The 18,515-nt window shown below is 38.4% G+C and overlaps 3 protein-coding genes across 4 annotated transcripts in view; 1 reads left to right on the top strand and 2 right to left on the bottom strand.

Annotated features, from left to right (window-relative positions):
• LOC142342849 (WD repeat-containing protein 47-like) overlaps positions 1–1,344 on the bottom strand; it is a 50,598-nt gene extending 49,254 nt beyond the window's left edge. For both annotated transcript variants that reach the window (XM_075394473.1, XM_075394472.1), the window contains exon 1: positions 921–1,344. In XM_075394473.1, coding sequence (XP_075250588.1) covers positions 921–1,172 — 252 coding nt within the window. In that variant the 5' untranslated portion in view covers positions 1,173–1,344. The remainder of the gene's footprint in view (positions 1–920) is intronic.
• A 129-nt stretch (positions 1,345–1,473) lies between these two features.
• On the bottom strand, positions 1,474–5,970 carry LOC142342271 (uncharacterized). Its single transcript, XM_075393551.1, has 3 exons — positions 5,359–5,970; positions 2,435–2,796; positions 1,474–2,170 (listed from the first exon to the last, which is right to left on the bottom strand). The coding sequence occupies exons 1-3, from the start codon at positions 5,903–5,905 to the stop codon at positions 1,790–1,792; spliced, it is 1,290 nt and encodes a 429-aa protein (XP_075249666.1). The 5' UTR covers positions 5,906–5,970; the 3' UTR covers positions 1,474–1,789.
• A 9,546-nt stretch (positions 5,971–15,516) lies between these two features.
• Positions 15,517–18,271, top strand: LOC142343026 (uncharacterized). Its single transcript, XM_075394711.1, has 3 exons — positions 15,517–15,538; positions 16,143–16,579; positions 16,856–18,271. Exons 1-3 carry the CDS (start codon positions 15,517–15,519, stop codon positions 18,269–18,271), a joined length of 1,875 nt encoding a protein of 624 aa, XP_075250826.1.
• Positions 18,272–18,515: the final 244 nt, after the last annotated feature.

The raw sequence follows: 18,515 nt of genomic DNA on the forward strand, positions 1-18,515 counted from the left end.
ATTTCTATCCTCAATAGGTGAGCAGTGCTTCACTAAGATAGAACCAAATTAGCTCTTTTCCGGTCTAAATTATCGACGATTATCGTCAAATTAGCACGATCAGGCTGTACAGCCTGTTTATGTATCACAGCAGAGCCTTTCAACTACGACAGTTGTCTCTAAATCAAGAGAAATGATAGACATCCCCACGGAAAATATGAGTTCTGAATGTGATCAGTAAAAAGAAACTGAAAATGGGTCAGAACTCTGGCAGTCTACCTCAAAAAAATTGGTCGGACTCCTTAAGGTTTTGAAAAACTAAAACTAAAAAAAACGAATTGAGGCTATATTGAGAAAAATAGTGTTGCGAACTTTCCAAGTTACCATTTGGTTGTCTACTGATCGTACTAAGGTCTTAACAGAAAAAACTTTGCTCAGAAATGCGCAAGTTCGGCCGCAAAAGAAACAAAAACGTTGGACGAATTACTCTCGAACATCTGTATGGTGCCTCCACTATATTGCCGCTTTTATTAGGGGGAAATAGCGGGACACCAACAATAGCTGAACGAATTTGAAATATGTCAGTAGAGCTTAGATAAGGCACTAGGACAATTTGAATTTGAAAAAAGGAAAACAATTTTGGCGCGCTCTGCATTTGTCTAAAAATAAGAAACTGCCACTGTTCGAAATTGTGAATGAGCGAGCAATTTAGATCACAAAAATCACGAACTTCAGCGTGACAAAAATTCACTCGAGAAGTCAACATGGTCAATCAAAGATGTAAAATACAAATAAATATCAGGTCACATTTCAAGCCCATTGAAAGCTGCGAATTTGCCTTAGTTACTTGCATTTTGAGCAATTTTATAACATTCAAAAACCCATTTCCTCGCCCGCTAATGAGGCAATGAGAGGACTAAGTAAGCACGTAAAAAGCACACCTGTATAAACTGAAGTACATCTTCCCACTGACCATCTAGAATCAAGTGTCTCAAAAAGAGAACATCGTCTGAAAATAGTCCATTCACCAAGCCGCTCTCCCTCTCCAATGCGCGCATCGAAATATGGAATCCTCTCATATTTAGAAATTCGAGCATTATTTTGACAACCTCCGCTTCTTTCAAATTGAGAATAGTTCGATCCTGTGGATCTGTAGTGTCGCCCAAAGCAGCTGATATTTGTTTTTCGGGCATTTTGACTGATGATAAGCGTTTGTTCAATCCCTGACTTGTCGTAAAGCAAACTTATAATTCCGATAGTGTCTGAGTGGTTTTGACGGGTTTATAACGTTAATAATCAACCATTTTAGCACCAAATTCTACTGCTTTTGTAACCGATTGTGCATTAAACTATCTAAAATTAGAATGCTTTCCTAATCGAAGCAGCTGAAAGGTTTTTTCACCTTCCTCTTCAGAAGCAAGCACTTTATTGAAATGTCAAATATAAACAAATGATTCCATCTTCATTGATGGATGCACTTGGTAAAAACGCACATTTCGTGTTTAATAACTAAATTATTAGCAAGAACAAAGGAATCAACAAAATGAGTCATTTCATTGCACTAAAGGACTATGTATATACTTTATCATATTTAACATTACTCTTGTCTTCATGCATTATGGATCGAAGAGCCTTTGCTAGCAACATTTTGGAGTGTAGAACATTCGGACACATTCCATTAGGAAGATCGAATACAGAAACATGACCCAAATCAGAGCTAAGTTTCTATACAAATTGAGTTGAGAGCTATTTCAAAGCTTCGTCAAAACAATAAATCTAAACGTTTAAGAGCTTTAATGCGGCAGCTGCCTCATAAGTTTAAGGGGCCGTAGTTTTTTCTCACAAGTTTTTCAAAGATATCGCCTACACTGGAACCCATAGCAATGTTGACATCGTAAGAAAGCGACTGATACATATCTTTAGGTCTCTCCTCTGCAACTTCAAAATGTCCAATAAAATTCATCCTCACTTTTCTGTTGAGCACCATTTTCTTGAAAATATTCTTAGCACTAACTGGCCATTGATGTTCTACATGGCGTACTTGCTTAGAAGAATTGCTTGCTTGTGTTTTATCCTGTAAGCAACACTGAATAGCCGCAGCTGGTAAGTTGGAAAACTTTTGAGGCATGACATAGCAACAATCCAATGCTACAAAAGAGGTGTTTCCCCAATCCAGGAAATACACTTCGACCTGAAACATTGCGAGCAGAATCAAAAATGATCAGAATCATAGAACAGTTAAATTTCAACCAACAATTCTTCAAAAACTATTAAACCTTGTTCGGATCATTTTGCGTGAACGGTTCATAAGTAATCACCTCCAAATAGTTTAACAATATACGAAATAAATTCATTACAAAAAATTCTCTGCGCAACTAACTAAACTCAAATGCCAAAAGTTCTGAACGCTGGAACGCAAATATAACACGACGATCTAATAGCATTTGTGACATACCGTGGAGTCTGAAGCAAGTTGCCGTCTCGTCCACGCCCGGAAGAAATTTTGATACTCATGATAATAGACAATCGCTGGACCTCCTATCATGCTTCTTTCCAAACGTGATAGAGCCTTATCCTTTATCATCATCTCATTCGTCACGTTGACCTCTAACTCAGTCAGTTGATTTCTAAGATCTTGGATCTGGACATAAAATCTATCAGGACCATCAACATGTGTGACGGCAACCTGACACTCATTGGGACAGCTTACTCGGTACACAGGAGGAGGCTTTGCACATGTAGTTCTGTGATAATGATGTTCAGATGCTGAGGTCAATCCAGAGAAGACCCCTGAAGATCCAGCACTTTCTTCCGCTTCTAAATAGCAAATAAGACAACTCGTTGAAACCTGTACGTGTCACAGAAATTTCCAACAAAGTCATGGCCATCTTTGTACATGATTTGAACAAAGAGAATTTAATGAGAGATCGCACTATTTTCCAACGGTCAAATAATTCAATTTTCTAACTTTTAGAAATTTGTTTGACCTAGACTAGCCTCCTCAGTTGTTAAATACTGAAATACGTCACAAGAAAGAATAAATGCCCTTGCTCCGTGAAAAAAAACTGATGACAGTTGGAAAATGGATCGATAGCAAAACATTCTTATTATTTAAAAAATCAAAAAGAATTAACTTGTTCAAATTTTCAGAATTTCATTTCCTTTTTCTTGAATTCTCTAGCAAGAATTCAAACGACAAGTTGTTTTGGCGCGTTCAGCATGCAGAGATTGTTTGTTGGCGACAAAATAAGCAAATTTGAAAGGCTATTCAATAAAGAAGACTGTTTTCAAGTGTCGCAAACGGATCTTATTACAATGACTGCTAAACATCTTAAGTCATAGTGCAAAAATGGCGAGGAGACAATAATAACTAAGTAGATTTGTTAGTGAATTCATTTTCACATCTTCACTAAACAAAGCCGGCATATTGTTGGATACGAGCCGAGAAGTAGACTGCTGAGACCCTTTGCACTATTGACTTTCACTTACAGATTCTATCTTCAAAAATTGAAGTTCCAGTGTTTAGAAATAATTTCCAGCAAATTTTTGTGGCACGTTAAGTAACTTATGATCAAAAAACGAATCAAGCTTTTGTCCTGAAAACTGAATAAAACAGTGAGAAATGACTTTACGCACACAAATTTAGTTGCAAAGCGATAGACGTCATCAAAAATGAAATCAAATGTTTGCTGTAGCTGTGATGCATACTAGGGACCAGAGAGACTGGGCTTGCCTGATCCCACAGCGAAAAGCCGGTTATCGCAGTCTGTGTACAGAGTGAATGGATCCTGGCGCGGTTGCCGTAGTTCTGTCGCGTAGATGCGCCCACACTTGAGAACCATTTGATATCGCCACTCACTATACTATACAAACTATTTGCTTCCTTAAATTGATCAATTTGAAAAAAAACGGAGAATTTCTTTTAAAAAATTCTCCTAATAAACGAAAGTGAAAGACATTAAATACAGAAATACGTTAAGTTTTAAGCACAACAGAAAATAAATGCCCGTTCTCAGTCACAAAAACTGATGACAGTTCGCAAATGCACTTGTAGTTCTTGTTATTAAAACACAATCAAAGAGAATTAAAATTAATTCGAGATCTGAAGTGATCGTGACGTCATATCACAATTTGTGAGTAACAAAAATCACTACATCCTACTAAAAAAGAGAAAAGGCCAATAATAGCCTCACCCATCGCTCTGCGGCTACTAAACAATTAGCAGAAAAATAAAAAGAATAGAAAATAGGCTAAAAAATGAATATAGCATGCAGATTGCCAGAAAATAGCCGCCGTTAACGTGCTTGACGCACACTGGGATTGAAACACAAAAAGAAGAGATAAAGTACCGATTTTTTTTCAGTGTCAAAAAGTTTTCTAATTTGGTGTGCAGTTTCAATTGGATTCAAAAACCATACTTAATTCAGCTTCTAAACTGAAATCAAATAAGCTTAATACCAATGTCAGCTAGCAAACACTCTAATGAACTTTGATAACCTAATTCTCAATGACTTAATGACCGGGCGTTATCGGTTTACATTCACATTGCCTAATTAAATGCGTGCAAGAATTTAAGTTGAAACAGTGAATGAAGTAAGTCAGAAGTCAAACGTGAAAATCGTGACTTATGTAAAACGAAAAACGTGATCAAAAGGTAAAGCAAATTGAAAAAAGGAGAGCGCCTAAATAATAGCCGTTGACGACGGCGGCTGTTAATAACTTGAGTCACTCTTTGGCAAAAACGATTGAAAAACGGACCAAAAGGTCTAGCTACACCCAAAAAAAAACACTGTAGACAAAATAGAAGCAACAGACAGAAAACTAAAAACATAAGACCAGTTTTCCTCAAATTTAAAATTGATACCAATTCATTAAAAATTAATGTCACCAAACCCATTATAAATACTAGCCAGAATTCCGTAAAACGTAAAAATCAGAAAACCAAAATAGGTGAAATAACCTATATTTCTATATATTAAATAATGTCTAACTACAAAATTGCATCTAGTAGTTCCCTTACTTTCTTTCAACAGATGCGAGATAAAGATTGCTTGCTTAGTAAAACTTTTTTCGCGCCTACTTTTCTTGCTCTCAGAATAATATATGAACAAAAACCGCTCTTTGTCTCTCCACTTTTGACTTCTGTCCAGCGAATTGACTTAAACACTTGTTTTCACGTGCGGAATAGACCTTTACATCCTGCTTCAGCAACATTTGACCAATTAAAAACCAAATATCCCCATTACTCCTCTCCGAGTTTAAAATTACGATGAGATCAATAAGAGCCTCGCTATCGCTTCGCAGCTATTCAAAGCAGGTTATAGAAAACACTTGAATGAAAATTAAATTCACTTTATACTAGCATCAACAACAGTTTACCTGTTGGCGAATGTAGAATATGCTTTTTCTTCCTTCTGGAACAAACTATTGGATGCCCCTGAGCTGATTTTGATTGTACCTCAGTAGGCAAACTCTTTACAGCTGTTCCGAAAGAAGCTCCACTTGAGGGCGGACTTTCGGATGAAGCTAATAAGTTCAGGAAATCGAGACTTTCCTGCATGTCTAAGTCTGCCAGAGACGGGAGACTATCAATTCCCTGAGGCATCGCGGGGTTCACTTTACTTAAATCGGAGTCAAAAATGTCTCGCTCGTAGAATTCCTGACAGTGAAGGGGGAGCTCAGATAAAAAGTTATTCATTCGAGTCAGCTTGTTATCTAACTCCTGGGACAGTTCTCGCACTGCTTCGAAATCTGTTAGAGATTGTAACTTATCGTTGTCGTCAAGACACACTTGAAGAAAACCTGAACAAATACTATCGATATCTTCGAGTGTCTTTATCTTTAATGTCTCCAAGGCGGACAATTTTGAGGTAGCATCACTCTTCATTTTCGACACAATAGCGTTTTTCCGTTCAGCGGCTGTCATATTTCAACTTTCTCAGAGATGCAACTAAACCGAACATGAAAACCTAAAGCATACGCTCAATGAGTTTAATTATTTCAACAGCTCCCCAGACAATTATAAGGTCAAAATTTTCATCAGATTGCGTAATTTGAAGTATATCTGTAAATGAAAGTGTATGTGACCCATCAAATTTCACCGACGTTTGTAGAGTATTTTTTGCAACTCTAAAAGCCCAAGAAACGAAGTGCAGCGAAGCGCTAATGGTTCTTTTCTGGTCTTTTCTGTCATCAAAGCTTTTCGTCATATCAAAAGTTAAAAAACAAAAAAAAGTTGTGAAAGACACCCAATTTCCCTCACCTTGTTGAAATTTCCCGCCTAGTCGCTTTTTACAAAACATCAAAACCAACGGTCAGGATACAAATATTTTGACGATATTTTGAAAACATGGTTCTATGAGCTAAAGAATAGAGAGCATCGCACTTGTATAGCAAAATACAAATTTGGCAAGTTTACACCCCCAACCCCCGAAAAGTTGGTTCTCGTGTTGAAAAATAGCGACAAAACCGACCCAAGAAGAGTAGCTTTGCGAAGGTTTTTGTCGATTTCGTCGGTTTTTTATATACGAACTGCCGATTATTGTCGATTTCGTCGGTATTTTATAAAAGTCTTTATTTGAAGTATTCTACTTAAGTTTCAAATATTGTCATTTTCGTCGTTTCATTGTTTTTTGACATTTGCTTATGTAATTTATGAAGGAAGGATCTCGACTATTGTCGTTTTCGTCGGTTACACGGGCATTTGTCGTGTTAACTTACGCTTTTAAACTGACAGAAACAGACGATTCTTACATTTCAAAATTGACAAAAACCGATGCTTCTTGTGTTTGAAATCACGAAAAATGAAGAATTAAACATAAGGGCTTTGATCGGTTTTGGCCGACGAAAACCGACGATTGATTGTTTAATTCTACCAAAACTCTCAACACGGGTTCCCTGAAAAACGCAATTTCGTTCTCAAACTATTAGAAACTTAGAAGCTTGACAATTTGTCGAAAAAATGAATGCTAAGGCCAGGCAAGAAAACAATGTCCTGATCAAGCCAGAGACCAGTCGATCAGAACAGTTGTTCAAATCTTTCATTTCAAATACTCACTCCACTCAGATCTGAGGGTAACCATATTGGTTACCGCGTGTCCTGTCTCCAAGAAACATTTTGCAGAAAATAACACCCCAAAAAATCTTCAAGCTGAGTTGATCGCTTGAAAACCACAAACTTTTCAGCACTGGAAAACAGCCATTACATTGGCATTAACAAAACAAGTTTTTAACGATCTTCACCAATTAGTCAAATTCGCAAGCAGAACGCAAAATGCAGAAAAATATGGAATCTCTGGGTTTTAAATTATTCGAAGGCAGGCTTTTGGCCTTGGATTTAAGCCTTCCTATCAAATTCACCAAACATAACTCATTCTAATTATTCATTTAAAAACAATTTAAAAATACATTTATTATCTCCAAAACTTTTTCAACAAATTCCGAAAACTTTGAAATAGTTTAAAAATGCAATTTGTATTGAAAAGTCGCTAAAATAGCAAATTTTACTTCGAAGTCTTTATTTCATGACATTTATTTTTATATCTTCAAAACCAATTCTTTGTCTCTAAAAAGTAGTCAAAAATCATCCTCAAGCCACGAAAAAAGTTTTGTTTTCCCCAAAATATCGAAAATTCAAAAGACAAACTTTCAAAAAACTCAAAAACAGCAAAAATTACCTTAGTAGTATAAGTAAATGACAAGTAGCATACCACGGGGGGGGGGGGGGGGGGGGTCACGCACTGTAAAAAAACGACCCCCTCATTTTTGGCCGAAAATTCAAAATTTCGAAAATTTTTAGAATCGATCCCCATTCAAAGGGAGGGTAAAAATATTCATATTTATACCACGGGGGGGTCACGCACGGTAAAAAAACGACACCCTCTAAATCTTTACATTTCGCCACTAAATTTCTTCAGAAAAGCCCTTGGGCGCGATGAGACAATAAGTAAATGACTAGTAGCATACCACGGGGGGGTCACGCACGGTAAAAAAACGACCCCCTCCAAATCTTTACATTTCGCCACTAAATTTCTTCAGAAAAGCCCTTGGGCGCGATGGGACAATATATGAAGACAAAATCAGAACATGAGCTTGGAAAAATTGTCTAGCAAGATCATTTTTCAAATTACAGTTCCAGAAAACAGACGTTAGGTAAAAATCGATAAAACTGTTTCAATGAGTACCCGAGTTACGAGAGACGAAATTGATGGGGGTATTACAAACTTGGTTTTTGATGATGGAAACCGAGAGAGACCTCCATGGCGTTGCTGTTCCAATACCGTAGTCCCTCGATAAGAGATTATATTTTTCGTTTAAGTGAGTAATATAGTGCTCATGATTAGTCTCTGTTTTGCCATGCTATTCTTGATATCGGAGAGTTGCGAAGAGAAATCAATTTGGATTGCACTGCTTTCGAGTCTAGTTGGTTATATCTTACCAAATCCTAAATTATGAATAAAGTCATTCTCACAAACGATAGGATCTTCATGGCGGTTGTAGGTCCAAGTGGTTCTCGGAAAACTGACCTCATATTCAACATGCTGCAAGGTAGGTCCTTCTACCCAGCATTTCTCAAATTTATTACTTCTACAAAAATTTCCAGGACATATTTACAGCTATGCAACAAAAAATACCGCACATTGAGTTCATCAAGTATTCCGGATTGGATATAACGAAAAAGCTTTCGGACTGTCTGCTCGTTTATGATGACTCATGCGAGGAAATCTTTAACGATAAGGAGTTTGTAAAAATAGCAACGTCAGGAAGACACAGAAAACTTCATGTGATCTACGTCAAACACAACTTATTCCAACAGAGTAAATGGTCGAGGACAATTGATCTAAACACAACTCATATAGTTTTATTCAAATCATTGCGTGACATTCAGCAAAAAGAATACCTCGGAAAACAGTTAAACTGTCTCCAATTACTCAAGGACGCATACAAATTAGCAACAGCTCAACCCTATGGACATTTAATCATTGACCTGGATCCTAAAACAAGTCAAGGCTTACGATTTTCTTCTCAACTCATTGGTCCCGAACCATCAATATTCTATATTCCTTCGGAGGAAGCTGTTATTACACCAATTACGAATGAAAAAGAGACATTTGCTTATGCTGAAGCGTTGGTGCGTTAACAGCAACCCCAAATCGAAAAGCAAGAGAATTTTTCTAGCCCAAGATATTGAAATCGTTTGGTTCCTAAGCGATTGTGTAATGAACGTGCTCTCTGGTGTTGTCCCATTCAACAAGAAAGAACTATAACAATTTGAACCTCAACTACGACAACTTTCTGAAAAATATTTTAGTGCGCTAGAAAGAAGTAAATTATTCCAGACAACGAGAGGGCATTCTCTGATTCAACTAATTGCCAGACCTTGTCTAGAGTATCTACAGAAAAATGCCAACTGAGGAATTTGTGCTCATTCCTCGCAACATCTTTACAACTGAACAACCCCAAGTTTCGCAAATATTAAACAATCCACTAACAAAAAACAAGTCGAAACAACTATCCCTTCTACAGAGAACTTCAAAACAAGAGCCACCAGAAGCGGTCATACAGCAGAACACAGAGCAACAGACAGATGACGTCATGGTTTCGGATGAAGAAGAAAAGCAACAAAGCATCCCAGACGACACTAAACGAAAAGAGTTTGATGAAATTAGTCAGAGTGTGATCGATGATATAGATTTTCTCGAAAAAGACAAATTTGGAAAAGCAAAAATAATTTTGAAGAAAATCAACGGATCACGCAACATTTCAATGGACGTTGAAGGTAAAATCCTAATTAATGGAAGGAACACCGACATTCCAGCATCAACTTTCCTCTACGCATTACAACAAACATCATCAAAACTTTTGCCTGACGATTATCAAGTATTGAATTATTTGAACCTTGCACCACATCTCACTTGTAATACTTACGCAAAGAAGTTCATTAAAATTCCGAAAGAGCAAAAACTACGTCAGTTTCCAGATGGAGCAGCCAGTGAACAGAAACCTGCTATCGAGAGAGCAGAAAAACAGAGACTGCTAGCTTTGATGAGGAAGGCTTCGCAGACGCAGAAGAAGAAATTAAAGATCCAACAGGCTGGAAAACTCTATTCAGCGGAAATCAAAACACTAAATAAAGTTTACACGAAAGGAAAAGCAGCATTTAGAAGTGTTGCTAACATAAAAGAGGAAAGCGGCTTTTGCCACAAAAAAATTGAAAAATTCCTTCAATCGAAGAACTCATACACTAAATGTCGTCAATTCCGGAAAAGTTTTCCACGATTGAAGGTAGTTGCTTACAGAATAAACGAAATCTGGTCCATGGATGTAGCCTATATGGACAAAATAGCCAAGCACAACAATGGGGTCAAATACCTATTGATTGCAGTTGACGTTTTATCACGCTATTTACGTGTTCAACCACTCAGAACGATGTATTCATAGGATTGCGTTGAAGCCTTCAAACAAATGATAAAGACGAAACAACCAGAGAAAGTGTGGACAGACAAAGGCACCGAATTCAAGGGCGAGTTCAAAACATTCTGTGAAAACAAGAAGATTCATTTGTATACAACCGAAAACGAAACCAAATCTGCGTTTGCGGAAAGAAATATTCGCTCACTTAAAAACATTATAGACAGATACTTGGAAGAAAAATGGACTTGGAACTATACAAAGGAGCTTCCCAATTTCGTAAATATCATTAACAGTCGTGTTAACCGCGTTGCAAAGTTAGCCCCAAATAAAGTATTCAAAAAACATGAAAAATTTTTAATTTCGATTGCTTTGAACAACAATAAATATAAACCACGATTTGAAGAGGGGGACCTGGTACGAATAGCGAAACCAGACGATACCTTCAGAAAAGGTTATACTCAGAATTATACAGACGAAATTTTCATAGTACTAAGATTGGCTACAACAAGTCCACCTACCTACAATCTGATTGACGCAAACAACGTTAAAATCCTTGGGAAGTTTTACGAACCGGAATTAGTACAAGTTGATGCGTTAAACACTGAAGAGGAGCAATGATTTCTAACAGCAATGAGTTTACAACTGACTTGTTATCAAATGCATCAATGGACGTTTTTAATGGAAATACTATGGCATCATTTCGGAACCAATTATCACAACCGATACACTTACAGGGAGAATGGCAAGTAGCATTGACATCTCTATCTTTTCCATCAAACATCAATAACGTAAACTCTGGAGAAATAGTTGTATACAAGAATTCAATGACCAATCCAAATGAGTCGAGTAATCGATCAGGACAACTCAGAAAAATTCGGACTGGTATTTACAACAGCTGGGAAGATCTAGTCTCGGAGATTGTTCGCATTGCAAAACTAAAACAGTTCGATCGAAAGTTTGACATAACGCAAAAGCTTGTGTTAACATTTGGGGAAAATGAGGGATTGTCGTTTCAAGACGATGAAATTCCCAGCATTCTTGGTTTCAAGGGGACCCCGGACCCTGCACACAATGGTTTTGTTCACATTGGTTACAAGACAAACTTCGAAAATGGGACCCCGAGCACTCCTAACAGACATTTTGGTATTTTCCCTGTTGATATAACATGTTGGTCACAGCTTTTTTTGTGTACCTTGATATTATTGAGAATCAACATGTGGGTGACTCACGTGCACCCATTCTCAAAAGCATTGAATCGGAGAGACGTCTGAGAAACGGTAGCCTCAACACAGTAGCACCTATTCACCATAGAACTTATACAAACTTGGACTACAAGCGTTTACTTTGAAACAATATCCAGAGCATCAAAGTTGAGCTGAGAAGTGAAACTGGGAAACTGATCCCTTTCACTGGAATTGGTAAAGTTGTTATAAGTCTCAAATTCCAGAGAACAAGCTAACTGATGGAAGCTTATTATAATAATCAAGCATCCAATTCAATGCCCCCTTTCTCAGGACATTATAGACAAAGAGGAAGTGGATTCGGCGCATTAGCTGCTGGCATTGGACGTGTTGCATTACCCCTAGCCCGACGACTTATTTGGCCAGCAGCAAAAACAATTGGAAGAGAATTGCTAGTGCAAGGTGCACCAGAGTTATTAGAATTTGCAACAAAAAAGAAATCAGCGAAGCAAGCTCTGAAAAGTAGTTGCAAAAACAGCGAGAAAACAAATCGGAGGAGCACTTCAACGAGGACGAAAAGCAATCTATCGAAGAAGGTCGAAGAAAGCATACAAAAAGCAGTCTCCACCAAAGAAAAAGATCATTTCGCGAAAAACGAAGCCACAAAGGAGTCGATCAGATTTCTTCTCAAAAGTAAAAAATGCGTACTAACATTGTTATTCCCACAGAGGCAACACATAGCTCATTAGACTTGTTCGAGAAACCTCCCCTTCTTGTACCATTTGATCAATCGTTCGAGCAAAAAACAGGACCTTTGTACTCGCCCACTGGATCTTCGTTAGAGTTTGAAATAGTCGGTGAGAAATAACTTCATCGACCTACAGAAAATTTATCTGGAAATCAAATTTCGAGTTGTTCGAAATAATTGAAACGATTTACGCTTCACCACGGGAGATGCCAACAACAGTGACACGCCACATCTAGCCAATAATGTCTTACATTCCCTTTTCGCCGATTGCATAGTGTCAGCAAACGGCATCAAAATTTCTTCCGCCAATGGGCACTACGCACACAAAAGTTTCATAGAAACAGAATTTTCTCATGGATCGGATGCGAAAAAAACCTGGCTGAAATGTCAAGGATATGATTATGAAGCAGACCCAACAGGCGTCCCAGCCGCTACAATCACAGCTCGACAAGAAACTGAGAAGATCTGCTCAACTCACTATGTATGGAAAAATAGCTAACGATTTCTTTTCATGCGAGAAGCATCTAACGAGTGGAGTAACGCTGCGAATTTCTTTCCGACGATCACAGGCTGACTTTGCGATTGTGAGTGAAGACGGGGCTAAACACTATAAAAGCAAAATCGATGAAGCAAATTTGTTCGTGCGAAAAATGACAGTCTCCGATATCGTCCTTGGTGCAATCGAGAAAACACTTCTCAAGACACCTGCAATGTACCGATATAATGAAGTTATTTCGAAATCTTTTCTAGCAACAGCTGGGCAACAGAGCTGGAAGCAGGAGGATATTTTCACAAAAGAACCTATTCGTAGACTAATAGTCACCATGTGCCGCAGCGATGCGTTCATCGGTACTAATATGCTCAATCCATTTTCATACCAGAAGTTTGATTTGAATGAGATAATAATTTACCGAAATGGGTTCGCCACAGTTGGTACACCAATATCAACAACTGATAATAAACGACTATACTACAACTCGATGGCTGCACTAGCTTATGTAGAAAATGGTCACGGGATATCTCTATCTGATTTTCCTAACCATTACATTATGGTGTTTGATCTCACCAGCACTCAAGAAGCCACGCATGATTTTATTCATCCCGAGCTAACAAACTCTTCATTATCTGTGGAACTCAAGTTCGGTGCAGCGTTGCCCCGCAACATTGAAATTTTATTTCTCGGGGAGAAATGTTTAACAGTTTATATCGATTCTTCGAGAAACGTTTCCAAAAACGATCTTCCTATAATCTAATGGATGAAGATAAAATATTCAAATTGATTCTACAATCCGCTCATTTGATGTTTAAATTCAACGGGGTTTATGCAGCTGACAATTTCCCCTTGCACATGCCAACCAACTCATTTGCTATCGTTAACGCTTCACCAGCCTCTTCACCTGGATCTCATTGGATTGTGCTTGCAAAGAGATATGCCTACCCAATAACATACTTTGCCGACCCGCTGGCATTACCTCTCTATTAATATAAACACATATCAGACCGATTTCGACAAAGCACTAATGATAGCATTATAGTGGACCTCATGGAAGACAGACGTGACTCAAATAAACCCCTACAAAGTGCAGACTCTCAAATGTGTGGACTTTATTGCATTTATATAGCTCATTGTGTTCTCAATGATAACTTTCCATTCATTCTCGATATCAATGAAATTCAGCTGTTGTCTTTTATAAAACATATGAAGTAAACAATTATACACGCTTTCTTTTTTAGTTAGGTTTATGACTCACTAACCAAAGATTCACCTTCATAAAGAACTAAATTCCCCCTCCCCTGGAAAAACAAACTAAATCTTTAAACTAAAACAAACGTTGATGGCTTGTAAACAAATTCAGTTCTTCAGACTTGGATTGATGGCTTGTAAACAAATTCTTGTCTGGACCCGAGTGCACTATGTAAAAAAAAAATAACGCTACCAGGTTGAATTGCGTCACTGTAACGCGATGGCCCCTCGACAAAAACAAACAAAAAAGAGACAGCTTGCTTGCATCCGATTGGCCAATCAAATTGTTGAAAGCGGGGTTCCCCGGACTGAAAAATTACTCATTGCTTTTTGCCTTACACTTTGCGTTCAGTTGATTCAAACTTGATACATTTTTGTCACTTCTAAACTTTTTAATTAATCGTTCCTTTCACCGTTACTCTCTTACAGCAACAATCAATTTTGTGGGATGGGGCAAGCCAAGTAAGAAATTTGTCATAAACTACTGGCAAATAGAAGAAGCGTTCGTCGACATCGGAAAGAAGTGCATAAGATCTATCCTCAAGCAAACTCATTCGAGTGCACTGAATGTGGCTTCACCACGAGAAGCCTGTATGAGCTAACAGCACACATGACTGTGCAGCATGAGTCGACCAGTCCACGATACTGCATATACTGTCAAAAATGTTTTCCACGTGACGCTGATTATCTTGAGCACATGAACAATTTCCACGGTCTACCAGCTTGGAGTGTAGATGCAAACAACCTACAGGACTCAGGCATCATACCAAGCGAACGCGCTTTCGGCGATACACTGAAAGTCTATGAGATTATTGTCGGGTCAAGAGACGTTGATCTATTACACGTTATGCAGCTAAAACGCCGAGAGATTGAAAACATTATCAACATTAGTGTTCAGCAACACTCACAAAAAGTTCAGTTCAACTCAGTTATCGATCTCGTCAAACCCATGAAAACCGATGATGATCTATCATCAAGCCATTCCGATAGAATTTCGATTCATGTTGCATCAAAAATGGAACGAGTGGATTTCGGTGGTCTTGCAGATAAAACCTTCCATGCAATGGTAGAATAGATGCTCCTAGCGCTCAACAATTTTGCTTCCCATGGTAGCGGTTGGACTCTCAACCAAATTGTCAATATTGAAATCCGATCAGCAAAAGCTAAACCGATAAGGGCATCGTCATATTTGGCGCTTCCAGGCAATCTAGCGCGCACATGCTCTCTACTGAACATCAGAAACAGAGAAGACGAGAATTGTTTTCTGTATTGCTATACTGCCGCCTACCATTTGAAGTTTGGCCCTCGACTTCTTCCTCCTGGTGCACCGGCACGCAGGATAACCAGCCCAGTATCATATGGACCAGACAACCCGCTTGCAAAACAAGCAGATGGTGTGTTTGACATGCCTATGGGCTTCCACCAGATGACTCGCTTTGAAGAGCTAAACAATGTCTGCGTCAACGTTTTTCGGTAAGTGAAAAATCTTTCTTTTCGAAAAACTTTAAAACTAAAAAGAAGATTATGGCACACAAGCAAATGAGGGGAAAAAAGATGAAAAAAACAAAAAAGGTTGAATATTTTAGCTACGCTGAGAACGGTCTGATACCATTCCGAGTTTCTAAAAAACAAAATTGTGAACTCAACATGGACCTTCTTCTTTTTAGCGACGGTCAAATGCATTACTACGTTTTAATCAGAAACTTGCGATCTCTTATTCATAAAGTCAAGGAACGAGTAGTGAGAGCAGATAATCATATTTGTAGAAACTGTTTTCATGTTTGCACCTCAAAAGAACGATACGAAAAACATTTAGAACTTTGCTTGAAGAACAAACCAGCAATCGTGCGAATGCCAAAAAACACAACGGTTTACTACAAAAAGTTTCAGTCCCGTTGGTTTGCTCCAATTGTTGGCTTTTTTGACTTGGAGTCAATAATTGAACCTGTCTCAGGATGTCAAAACAACCCAACCAAATCAGAAACAAGAACAATAGAAGTACATAAACCGTGTAGCTATGCAATGTTGATTGTGGCTCAAAACCAAACTGAACCGTTTCATTTTGAATGTTTGACAGGACCGAAGGTCATGGAACAATTTGTTCAGTCTTTGGAAACCATAGCAAAACGAGTTTACAGTGTTAAACAGCAACACAAATATTTCTCTGGCCAGACTCTCATCGCGAAAGAAGAAGCCGCTAATTGTTGGATATGTGAAGAACCATTGGAACACAATTTTAATAACCCGACAGTTCTAGATCATTGTCACTTCACTGGAGAATTCCTCGGATGGGCGCATAACACTTGTAACATTAACAGGAGGTTTCTTAACTATACTCCGCTATTTGCACACAATCTCTCAAACTACGATCTTCACCATGTAATTCTTGCTCTCCAGGGTAGCAACATGAGGAATACTGTATCAATTGTTCCGAATACAGATGGTAAAGATATAGCTCTGGAAATTGGGGTTCTAGTCTACAACCGTCAGGACAAGAATGGAGTGATCAAACCGGTGTTTGAGTATATCAGGCTACTAGACTCATTTCGTTTCATGGCCTCGTCATTAGATTCTCTAGCACAAAACTTACCCTCCGATCAGTTTATTTTGCTTGAATATCACTTTAGTATCACTTTAAGGATTGGCCAGAAAGTTCAGTGCAGATGTTGAAACGGAAGGGATTTTCCCCCTATTGTTACATTGATAATTTCAATAAGCTGAAAGAGACCACACTCCCACCACGAGAAAAGTGGATGAATAGTCTCCAACAGTATCAAGTGAGTGTTACAGAAGACGAGTACAAACATGCTAGAAGTTTTCGAGAAGTTTCAATGTGAAACAATTGAAGATTACAATAGTTTGTATCTCAAAACTGATGTGTTTCTACCAGCTGCAGTTATGCTCTGCTTCCGCAAGGTGTGTTACGAAACATACGGACTTGATTGCTGTCAGTACTATACCGCTTCCAATCTCTCTGGTGATGCTATGCTAAAGTTATGTAAAGCGCCCTTGAGACTCCTAAAAGAGAGGGAACAATTGGATATGGTAGAAGGATTGATTCGTGGTGGCGTAAGCTCGATATACAATAAGCGGTTGGCGGTTGCGAACAACAAATATTTACCAACTTTCAACCCCAAAGCACCCTCAACCTTCATAGTAATGATTGATGCAAACAATTTGTATGGGGGCATAATGGAAAAGTTTCCATTGCCATTGAACAATTTTGAGTACACTGACGGAAACTGGGATTCTGAAATTCAAAAAGCGTTCATCCAAAGCGTGTTGGAGACACCTGACGATAGCGATATTGGCTACGTATTAGAAGTGGATTTGTCGTACCCAGATGAACTTCATGATCTTCATTCAGATTTTCCCTTGGCCCCAACAAAACAGAAAGTTGACGCATGCTGGTTGGGTGACTATCAGGAAGAGCTTTTGAATGATATGCAGATGAATGCGCCGCCTTCGAGTAACAAATTGATCCAGACCTTGTTCCCCAAAAAGAACTACATTTTGCACTATCAAACATTGAAGCTCTACGTGCAGTTGGGGTTGAAAGTTGAAAAACTACATCGATCACTCGCTTTTAACCAGTCGAAATGGCTGGCGCCATATGTAAAGTTGGACACTCAGAAGCGAAAGCAAGCCAAGAACAAGTTTGAGGAGAACTTCTATAAATTAATGGTGAACAGCACATTTGGGAAAACGTGTGAGGGGAAACGCAATCGCATAAAAGTAAAACTGGCTCGAAGTGAAGAAGAGACACTGAAATGGACCAGCGCTCTACAGATGAAGTCGTTCAAAATCATTGATGAGAACTTGGCAACGATAAGCTTGAATCAGACTGAAATAGAGTGGGACAAACCAACTATCGTAGGTGCTTGCATCTTAGATCTTTCGAAGAAATTCATGTACGACTTCCACTACAATACAATGAAGAAACACTTCAATTGTAAACTACTGTACTCGGACACGGACTCGTTTGTCTATGAAATTTTCTCAAACGACTTTTTCGCAGACTTGAAGCGGAAGACCACAGTGAAGGACCTTTTCGATTTCTCAAACTTTCCAACTAATCACGAGATGTACGATCAAAGCAACGCAAGGGTGACACTAAAATTTAAAGATGAGATGGGAGGCAAGATGATTTCTGAGTTTGTGGGGTTGAAGCCAAAACTGGATTCCATCAAACTGGCAGATGGTTAGTCAACTTTTTTTTCTAAACCTAAAAAAGCCAAGAAAATAAAAAAGCAGAATGAGTAAAAACCAGATAAAAAGTAAGAAAAAAGCGACTTAGCATTAAATTTCCAAGAAACAAAAGAAAAAAAGTGAAAAACAAAAACTAGAAAGCACGAACTTCTATTTTAGGTCTTGCAAAGCAGTCAGCGAAAGGTGTGACGCAAGACGCCAGGCGCATGATGACACATGAATTATACAAACAGGTTCTCAC

Source organism: Convolutriloba macropyga, chromosome 7 (genome assembly GCF_964194025.1).
Source record: "Convolutriloba macropyga chromosome 7, txConMacr16.3, whole genome shotgun sequence".
Classification (NCBI taxonomy): Eukaryota; Metazoa; Xenacoelomorpha; order Acoela; family Convolutidae; genus Convolutriloba; species Convolutriloba macropyga.